The sequence below is a fragment of the Rhea americana genome, unplaced genomic scaffold (genome assembly GCF_003343005.1).
Source record: "Rhea americana isolate MKP2758 unplaced genomic scaffold, rheAme1 scaffold_14, whole genome shotgun sequence".
Lineage (NCBI taxonomy): Eukaryota > Metazoa > Chordata > Aves > Rheiformes > Rheidae > Rhea > Rhea americana.
Window position 1 is genome coordinate 9,031,063 of NW_028185483.1, and position 10,350 is coordinate 9,041,412.

The window sequence follows — 10,350 nt, forward strand, 5'->3', positions numbered from 1 at the left end:
CAGCGAGGCCGCCCCCGGCCTGCGGGGGAGCTGGCGCCCGCTGCGCAGGCAGCCCCCCAGTGCCAAATCCCGCCCGCTGCCCCCTGCTCTGCCGGCGTTAATCCCTCGGCTCGCGTGTGGTGCCGGGTGGGCTCACYGGCCGCCCGCCCGCGGCCTGCCCCGGCCCGTGCCCGCGGGCTCGGCCCTGGTACGGCCCGCTCTGCCCTGGAGGAGGGAGGCCGCGCGCTCACCCCGCAGGCTCCACCGGCTGCTGCCCTGCAGGCCCGGCAYGGCCTCTCTGCCCGTGCCCCCCGGGCAGGGGCTCTGCTGCGCGGTGTTGCTGCACCATCTGGTGGCCGATGGGACACGGGCCTTTCCTGAGCCAGAGACAGCTGCGGTGGCCCAGAAGAGGCCGGGCCACCTCTCTGAGCTGCCTCGTGCCTCCTGGCCCTGCCTGCACTTAGAGGAACTCGCAGTTTTCTCTTGAAGATTTGCCGGGTTTGCTCTTGGTGGGGCAGGTGTCCCAGGGCCCAGGTGCTCCGGGACCACCCCAGCCCAGCCGGAGCAGCGAGGCGCCACGGGGGCCCAGCGTGGTCATGCCCACCTCTGCACGGGGCTGCTCGGCTCCAGCACACTAGTACCCCTGAAAGAACACGGCTCCTGTCTCCCACAAAACCTCACGTGCTCCTGGTGGATGTGCCTGCACGAGAGGCTAAGGAGGTCCAGGTTTGTGTGCAACCCCCCTTGGGCCATGCTGAGGACACCAGTCTTAACCAGTTGCATCAGTGAGCTTAGTTGGCTTGGCTGGAAACCAGCCCTGTTAGCACTGGTGGGGGCTGCAGCCTGACAGCACCAGCCTCCTTCCAGCATGTCAGTTTACAGCATTGGCAGCAATAGGAGCCTTCTCCTCCCACATGCACATTTCTTGCTGCAGAGGAGGTCTAATTAGCACCACTGGTGGTGCCAAGGCGACTACCCTGGCCTGCCACTCCCCCCCCCCATCCCCAGCTCACTGGGAAGGTGAGGTCCACAGTGCTTAGCCATTACTTGCAGGGGTCTGTGTTTGCCCCTTGCATCCCTTTCCTCTTGCCTGTCCTGTAGCAGTGCACAGCCTGAAACTGCTGCTCTGTTGCAATGTAGAAGGCCTGGGGTTTCCAAGATGATAGATGGGCTTTCTGCAAGGAGAGCTGGCGTGTTTTGTGTTAAAGACAATGTGCATACGAGGTTTATGCTAGAGAGGAGTAAGGCTGCTGAATATGTGCAGTAATTTGGAATGCTTTCTAATTTGCCAAGAAAAACAGTGAAGCCAGGAAAGCGTGAGATAAGGTGAAAACTGAAGAAGAAATGTTTTAAGTGCAATTATCCAGTGGAATGTGATAAGCTCCCTGTCATTTTAAGTCTTTGAATCAGACAGGGTGTTTCATCCCACAAGGGATTGCACCTGCTGGGAGCCTGGTGCCCCCCAGGGGGCCCTTGGCTTGCGTTATGGTGGAGATGAGCCCAGGGCATAACCGCAGGTCCATCGTTCRGTAGCCTGAGACCTCAAGGGGAGCAGCAGCCATGCATGCCAAGCCATAGCCAGATGTCAGGGGATCTGTCTGTCAGAGTCACAGACATCATCACTGTTGTAGGCTTAACAAAATAGCTTCAGAGCGATGCCTTTTAGCCAACTTAGGAAGAAGGAAACATTTGGAAATTTTTACTGAGAAAAGCCTCWGTAAAAGAACCTCCTTTCTGCTATRTTGACAAGGGTGGTGGCTGTGAGGTCGATGATGGGTTACACTGCCAGAGATATGAGACTGTGGAGACCATCAGCTATTGAATGGGCTGGACTGGAGATCTTCAGCTTCCCCTGGATGCAGCTGGTCAAGTGGTGCCAGAAGATAACACCTAGGGCCTACGTGCCTCCTCTCATCTTGAAGGAGTTTCAGAAACTGCTCCCCTAGGGCAGCCTAGCTGTGTTGCACCAAGGCACGCAGTCTGCATGCTGCTCYTTATCTCCCTATGCAGCCGACATCACGCAAAAACAAACCCTGCGCCTGCTTTGAGGATAAATAACTCAGCCTCAGCCTCAGCCTTGTCAGGTGGAGGGACACCCTCGCTTGGAGGCCTCGCTCCCCGTTTGGCTCAACTCACCTCTGGAGTGGCTGGAGTAGGAGCCTCTGCTGGATCGGAAGTGCTTGGCCAAGTAAGTGGTGCAAAACACTTTTTTACTTTTTAAAAACAGGAATAATGTGCTAGGAAGGGCAGTTCTGGGGGGACTGTCATTCCTCCTCAGCAAGGGTGCAAGACTCTAATTGTGTGTCTTTTCCTGCAGCCTGTCCCCCTTAGACCCTGCTCTGTGGGAGAGAGAGAGGCAGGCCATGCTGAAGCTGCCCAGCCAGCTGGGATGAGGGAGTTTCAAAAATGCTTTGCAGTTCAAAACTGTTTATTTTCATCCTCATGCACGCAGCCCAGCCTTTCCTGTCTGTGCATGAAATCCAGGCCATCTGCTCTGCGCCTGCAGCTGCAATGAAACATGCACTTTTATCATCCTGGCCTTCTACTCCTTCACCTGAGTTACCATTGGAAAGAGGGTGGACAGGGATTAGCAATGGCTTTAGGCTCTGGGAAACCCTGTGGGGAAGTAAGCAAGTACCTCATCTCTCATATGTCTCTATTGAAACCCAATATTTTAGTCTTCTGAATTTGCTGACCTCTAAACATTTTTCAGAGAGTCTGTAGGTCTTTTCATAGGAAGCATCGCCTTCCAGTGTGAGGTTTCTCCATAGTTAGCTTTGGATGCCCAAGAAGCAGTCCACGTCCCTTTCTCCTACTCTTACCCACAGCTGTGAATCACAAACTGAAAACTACTGCTAGAGTATTATACTCACTAATGTTAAACCAGAGCAAATGTGTTAGCTGGCTGTTTCAGAACAACTAGGAAGAAGYGTGGGACATTACACAGCTCCTCATACAGCTGTGGCTGTGGCTTCCACATCATGGCCCTGAATGTGCAGCATCATCAGATTTGTGGGATATTCACGGGCCTAGTCCTAAGTATAAAGCTCAGCCACAGATCAGCCATTTCTATCTGAAAAGGCTGCATAAGAAAGGCCAATCTGTGATGTGATTAGCAGGAATCTTGAAAAAGAGCTATTTAGAAGCAATGCTTTAAATAATCCTCCTGAACTAGAAGAAGTGCCAATAATAGCAAGTCTATCCAGCACAGTGTGCTCTGCAGAGGTGTCTGACTGTCCAGAGCAAACCCAAGGATGGGCACAGAAACCTAAGGAAGGACAGCTAGAARAGAAAGGAAAAGGGATGCACCAGGCATCATTGCTTCAGAGTATCTGCTTCTGGTAACCCTTGGTGACGCTGGGCAGCCCCCAGCAGCTGCACTGAGAGGCTGGTGTGGCACCACTGCAGACCACCATGAATGACCTAGGAAAACATGTCCTTCCTAGTGAAGGGCATCTGGTGCTGTTGGACTTGTGCTAGGTGTCTCAGTGTCACCTGAGTTGTGAGTTGTCTCTCTCTCTCCATTTCTCACCATCCCTTAGTATCAACAGAAGTGGGTTCTTGTAAATGCAGTGTACTTTGGCTTGTACAATCTCTCTCTTTCATAAAATGAAATGATATGTGAGTGGAGGAGTGCTGAGAGCTGAACGATAGTGTTATACCATAATTCATGAGCTGTAGACACAGATTTTATTTTTCTTCATGCCTGATATCTGAAAACTTCTTTTCAGGACAATGTACCAGCATTTCCTTTTCCTTTTCTTCCTTTCCTTCCATCCCCATAAATGCCAAGAGCAAATCTTGAATGAAGATGAGTATGAAACCCCCAAGGATTACCAGCAAGTCTACAGAGGAACCAAAAATGATATCAAAGAGATCCCAAAGATTGTAAAGCCTTTCATTTCTGAGATGATCTTTGTACAGACCAGCATCACTGCTATAAGGAAAGGTGCCTTCAGCTACATGCCCAGCCTGATCAAAATTCTGTTTATTGGCAACAAAATCAAGACAGTTGAACCAGGAGCCTTTGATGGTTTGGAGAAACTGAGGGATCTGGAGATCTCTGGTGCCTCATTAGAAGAACTAGCTGTGGGTACTTTCCAAAACCTCCCAAGCTTGCAGAGACTGGAGCTAAGAGACAGCCACATCAGGCAGATCCCCAAAGGACTGTTTGATGGGCTGGAGAATTTGGGAGAACTCTCCCTACACGTCAATGCAATCCCTTCTCTCCCAGAASGCATCTTTGATTCTCTTGCCAATCTAATGTTTTTGGACTTGGCTAGAAATAGGATCAGGGCTCTTCCTCGGGACATCTTTAGCAAACTTCCCCAGCTGCAAGTCCTCCGGCTGTATGAGAATGAGCTACAGGACCTCCCAGAGGGGTTGCTGGATGGTCAGCAGGGGCTGCTGGAGCTCAGCCTCCAGAGGAACAGACTCAGAGTGCTGCCATCCACCCTCCTGAAGAACCTGCCCCACCTGGAGAAACTCCTTTTGGACAACAACCTCCTCAGGATTCTACCACTTAAGGGCTTTTTTGGTTTAAACAAACTGAAGCTGCTGACGCTGGGTTCAAATCACATTGTGGAGCTTCCTAGCTGCCTTTTTGATGTTATGCCGCAGCTCCAGGAGCTGGACCTGGGCAGGAACTGTTTGGCCACACTTCCAGATGGCATCTTTAGAAACCTCACATCTCTCAACAAACTCATGTTGTCCCAGAACCAGCTAACAGCCCTACCAAGAGGAGCCTTCACTGGGCTCAGCAAGCTCACAGACCTCCAGCTGGATACAAATCAGCTCTCTGCTTTGGACAGCGAGGTCTTTGCTTCTCTCATAAATCTGAAAACCCTCAACCTTCGAAAGAACCAGCTGGAGACTGTTCCCCATGGGCTCTTAGACCCCTTGGGGAGGCTCAACTCACTGTTTCTCAGTGGGAACCCATGGAGATGTGACTGCAACCTTTGCTACCTGCACAGCTGGATCCAGGGCAACACTGAGAAAGTTAAATTGCCCACTCAGGTGGCATGCAAGAGTCCACCCCACCTGGCAGGGCAAGCAGTAATGTCACTAAGTGATGAACAGTTAATTTGCCCAAGTACTCTGTCTCCTTCAGCTTCTTTCACTCCACCTCTGCCACTCACTCCCTTATCATCACAAGGGATGTCAACTATGGTGTCACCCAGAGCCTTCCGAATGGCGATGCTGACCACACTGTCACCAGGGGCCTTCCCAGTCTTGGCACTGCCAACAACACCATTGCCTATGGCCATTCCAACCATGTTGCCAACTGTGCCACCAGAGGCATCCATCGATGCTCCATCATCAACCATATCCCTGGAGGCCCTCATCACCAAATCATCAAGAGCCRTGCTGCCAGAGGCCTCCATCACCACCTCATCTCTGATCATGCCATCAGAGGCCTCCATCAGCACCCTTTCTCCGACCATGCCGCCAGAGGTCTCCATCATCACCCCATCTTCGACCATGCCACCAGACATCTCCATCAGCACCCCATCTCCAACCATGCCGCCAGAGGCCTCCATCACCACCTCATCTCTGACCATGCCATCAGAGGTCTCCATCACCACCCCATCTCCAACCATGCCATCAGAGGCCTCCATCACCACCCCGTCTCTGACCATGCCATCAGAGGTCTCCATCAGCACCCCATCTCCAACCATGCCGCCAGAGATCTCCATCAGCACCACATCTCCGACCATGCCACCAGAGGCCTCCATCACCACCTCACCTCTGACTGTGCCGCCAGAGGCCTCCATCAGCACCACATCTCTGACCATGCTGCCAAAGGCCTCCGTCACCACCCCATCTCTGACTGTGCTGCCAGAGGCCTCCATCACCACCGCATCTCCAACTGTGAAGCTGGAGACCTTCAGCTTCAGTCCAACACCAGTCGTCATAAGCCTACAGCCTCTTGGAGTCACCACCATGGAGCCTGCGCCACCTACAGCAGCTCCTACTGCCAGACTAGTGTCAGCCATCACACTGGCAGCCACTGCTGGACAAAKGTCACCTGTTTCTCCAGTGCCCACAGAGAGGCCAGGAGCCATCCTTTTGGGAAATCCAAGCACCTCTCTTGCCTCRGGCTCCCTGTCAGCACTCTTGCCACCCCACAGGGCTGCCATGCCGGGCATGGCCACATTGGCACCACACCCAAAATCTRACCAAGCCTCTAAGCCAAGTGGTGAGTGGGACCAGACCATGGTGCGGGGCTCGTCCACCATTGGCACTCAGCCCTCAGCCACAGCCTCCCAGCACATTCCTGCCTCCCAGCACCCTCTCARCCCCCTCACAACGTCTCCTGCCTCCTCTGTCCTCACCATCACTGCCACATGGGGCCAGGCAGGCTCCCAGCCAGCCTCCCTGCCTTCGTCCCCTTACTGGCTTCCTGCTTGGGGCTGCACCTTGCAGCCTTGCAGCCACCGGTATTGCCAGGTGTCCCTCGCCCTGTGCTTGTGTATACTTGTGCTGGAAATTGGTTGCACATTCCTGGGAGTGAATCTAGCCCTTCTCCTCTACAAAGCCACCCGCCACAGAGACAGACCTGTGGCATTGGTGAGGCTGGTGAGCATCCAGCCCCTGGTAGCCGCATGCCCACATTGGAAYGTCCACCGGGCCCTGGGATGCAGGGCTGCCCAAGGGGCCCCTGAGGACGTGCTTGCACCACTTTGAGCTTCACTGCTCCTGCAACCAGCACGCTTAGTGCAGCAGATGCATTCCTGCTTTGTGTTTTAGCGTTCTTATATCTGCTGGAGTAAGGGAGAGTGATTTCCCCATAAATCTTGGCTGCAGCCTGGAGCTGTGCTAGTGGCACAGGGCTCCGTGCGCTCGCAGCGCGGTGGTGCTGCTTTGTCTCGCGGTCCTGCCCCATGCATGCCATGTGGGACCTCAGTGCAGGCAGGAGCGAGGGCATCAGCATAGCTCTGTGTGCAGTGCTGGGGGACCAGGGGCCTTGGCATGGCTCTCTCAGCACTGTTTTTCCACTTTGCCTTGGTCCCTTGGTCCTGTCACTCACTACCAGAGGTGGGCCCCAGGAGCAGGGTGTCCCAGGACCTCTCTGTGCTGGGGATGATTTTGGGGTGCACTAGCTCTGCCCTGGAGAGGCTGTGAACCCGCGGGGCCAGGCCTGCCCCATCCCTGGTGACACTGCCTCATGGGCCCTTCTGCTAGGTGACGCTAGATGGCATCCCTGCACCGGTGGAGACTGTCACCACCTATCCCACTGCCACTCATGGCCACAGAGGGTGACTGTGGTCCCAAGGACCTGCTCAGAGATCCTGCTGCCAGCCCTCCCTGGTCGCACTACAGGACAGGTCCACACCAGTATGTCCATCAAGCAACTCTGAACTCTTCCTCTCTCTGTCTCAATTTTCACCTTACTGATTTTAAAATCTGCTGTGTGATGTTTAGCATGTCTCTGCAATGCACTAAAGGGCTGATGAGAGGCGTGGAGCCTATGCCAGGCTCTTTCTCAGCGTAGTCTTCTACATTTCCCACTGCTGGCTGGGGCTCTGAGATCCYGAACTGGAGCAAGCTGTCGGAGAGCTACGCTGGACCAGGGCTGCAGCCTCTCCTGTTGATCTCATGGACACAGGCAGTGACAGAGTGTGAAAACCGATACTCTTTTTTTTTTTCCCTTGTCTTAAATCTTGTAGCCTCAAAAGCTCTATAAGATGTCCTGGTTTCTCTGGTAGAGTAACATTTGAATATGGCCAATTGCTTTATTTGCATACAATAATTTAATCTGGGCCTTTACCCAAAATCCCGGCTAAGTGCCAATTCCTTTGAAGTTCAGGAAGAGGTGGGTAACTTTCCTCATAAATGAAGTTTTGATGTGTGTGTTCACCTCTGCACTTCTGGGCTGCAGCCAGGGCCAAGAAAGGAAAGTGCCAAACTTAAACAAAAGCAGCTGTTTCTGTGGCTTTTCTGGCATCGCAGGAAGTGGTGAAACTTTCACTAGAAAGCTTTATCCTAGGAGATTTTGAGCTTGATTTCGATAGCTACTATGGCACTACTAAGACTTCAGTTCGGCAGCTTCAGATTCCTACAGGCTGGGAGATTTGCAGAGACGACATTGCACTTGCTGCAAGGCAGGAGATGTTGCTGAGCCCTGACTCCGAGGTCTCTCGGTGGTGCTTGCTCACAGCCTCTTCCCATAGCTAGAATTTCCCTCTGCGGCACAGTCTGGGAGCTGAACACCAGCTCCCATTTGGCACAGAATTAACTTTCCTGCCATCATGATCAGGAAAAGCCTGAGGATGTGAACCCTGACAGCTGCAAGGCAGTAGGCAGCCAGGAGGGGCAGCTATTTATGGCACTGGAGAGGGGGCAGCTCATTTGTCAGGTACCTGCCCTCTATGTTATTTAGATGTGTTCTCTGCTGGTCTGGCAGTTTAAGCATAAAAGTTGCTGTAACCATTTGCACACTGTGTGGGAAAATGATGGCAATAAAGCCAGGCGCTGCCATGGGGTCTGAGYGAATGCTGGACGTGTTGGGTTTCTTGCCTTGGCAGCTCACGTGCAGGTTGCTGAGCAAGGGTGAAAAGCTGCCATAGCGCTTGGTGGCCCCATGTCTGCGTGGCGATAGCTTGAGAGGTGCAGAGCAGGATGGCCAGGCTTTCACAGGAGCTGAGGTGGAGGGGACAGGTGAATGATCCTCAAGTGTAGCTGTAGATGCTGCTAGATGCAGGCTGAAGAAGTTTCCCCAGGGGAGAAATGAAGCAGGTACTGTTTCTTGTTACAGGTCTTAGGGCACTTACTTTGATCAAGTCTCCGAGCAATGGTGACTTAGCCCTGTGCCACCTGGGCTGCCCCCACGTTTAACCACCCTAGTTACTACACGGTTGAGTGTCCTTCCCRGGTGCAGTGTGTAGGCGCTGCCAGTTTGGGTCTGTGGGGAAGACAACACGTGTAAATCGATAGGCAGGCCRTGTGTTGGACGAGGAGGGTCCAGCGAGAGCAGCCGCTTGTGTCTGCAAACCTCACTGTGTCTTGTGCCRGAACACGGCTCGAGCCCAAAGCGCTGCCAGGCCTAGTGCTGTATGGTGGCTATATTTATCCCCTGAGCCCGGATCTGCTGGTAACTGTGTGGTTTGCACCTCAGATGAATCAAAACTCCATCTCTAGGACCCCAAGAGCTCAGGGGGCCCTGGGCTCAAGCCCAGCCTTGCAGCCAAGGCGAAGCCACATCGGKAAAGAGCTGCAGGTGCCTGCACCTTCCTGATCTGCTCCTGGACCTGAGCGCTCGAGTGCTGCAGTGCCAAAGAGCAGAGGAGGCAGCTGTAGGATGAGTCTGTCTCGGACACCTTCCGGTCTCCATTTACACCTCCAGGACCAGGCTCTGCGAACCTCTTGGCAGGACTGTGCACGGGAGCTCACCGCCTCGTCTGGGACCGAGGGCACTGGGAAGGTGCTTGGTGTCAGGGTCTATGCCTATGGCCATGTGTTAGGGACCCTGGGTATATGTTTTTGTTAAGAGCCTGTGCAGTGTTGCAGGTCGTTCAGCTGCTCCTTGAAGCCCTGATGACGACTGTGAAATACCRTAGGTGAGAGCGGGGCAGCACATCTGCGCGGGACAGAGCAAACGGCTCCGAAGCTGGGCCTGGCACTGCGGGTAATGAGACACAGATGAGGGGAAGGGAGTGTTTTTCCTGGCAGTCCATACAGGCTCAACTTAATACATGATTTAGAGGGTTTGAAAGCAGGGCCTGGCTGCCGGGGAACAGAGCCCTGAACGCTTCCCCAGGCGGCAAAGGGGGGGTCTCCGTTTGCTTCTCAGATATTTAATGGCCCAGTGCAGTCTAAATAGGGAAGTACTTGGGGGTGAGATTAGCACAACATAATCACGTCTTAAAAGGTCTTCAGAGACACAAAGCACGTCCGCTTTCCTATTAATTGCTTGTTGTTAATAAAGCCGGGTCATGGCCAGAGGTGTTCACTCCAGAGCGCGCCGATGCTGATGCCAATGCCGTCTTTGCAGCGGCGCGTTCTCCMGTCGGACACATGTCTGAAATCAGTGCAAAGCCCTGCCCGCGCCGCTGTAACCATCRCCTCCATGCGCACCACGTGCTCTGGAAGCTAAATGGCCAGCATTCCTACAGCAGTCTTTAAAACTAATTTGCCCTATAATACCCCGAAAGGGCCATGGCTTTCCAAGTGCCCAGAACACCTCTGAGTGCTATAAAATAATAATAGCCAGGGCGTTCTCAGCATGGGAATTTCCTGCTATGATTGATTTCCAATTTACAATGAAAATACAGCCTTCTGTGTGTCTGGGGAACAGGCTAGAGCAGCTGGCTCGTGGTTAGGCTTTAGCTTCCTCCATGGCTTAGGGGCAGACCCCCAGAAGGCTAAAGC

General features: G+C 53.5%; 2 protein-coding genes across 3 annotated transcripts in view; both read left to right on the forward strand.

The window, feature by feature from the left end:
• The window catches only part of LOC146599477 (uncharacterized), a 5,511-nt gene extending 3,139 nt beyond the window's left edge, over positions 1-2,372 (forward strand). The window contains exon 3 of the mRNA XM_085298680.1: positions 2,311-2,372. Coding sequence (XP_085154806.1) covers positions 2,311-2,372 — 62 coding nt within the window. The remainder of the gene's footprint in view (positions 1-2,310) is intronic.
• Positions 1,901-10,134, forward strand: LOC146599478 (uncharacterized). 2 transcript variants are annotated; one of them, XM_085298673.1, is made up of 3 exons: positions 1,901-2,167; positions 3,711-6,178; positions 9,471-10,134. In XM_085298673.1, exons 2-3 carry the CDS (start codon positions 3,715-3,717, stop codon positions 9,515-9,517), a joined length of 2,511 nt encoding a protein of 836 aa, XP_085154799.1. In that variant the 5' UTR covers positions 1,901-2,167; positions 3,711-3,714; the 3' UTR covers positions 9,518-10,134. The 2 variants fall into 2 exon arrangements, with proteins under 2 accessions (XP_085154799.1, XP_085154798.1); XM_085298672.1 differs by lacking the exon at positions 9,471-10,134 and having other exon boundaries at positions 3,711-8,895.
• The last annotated feature ends 216 nt before the right edge of the window (positions 10,135-10,350 follow it).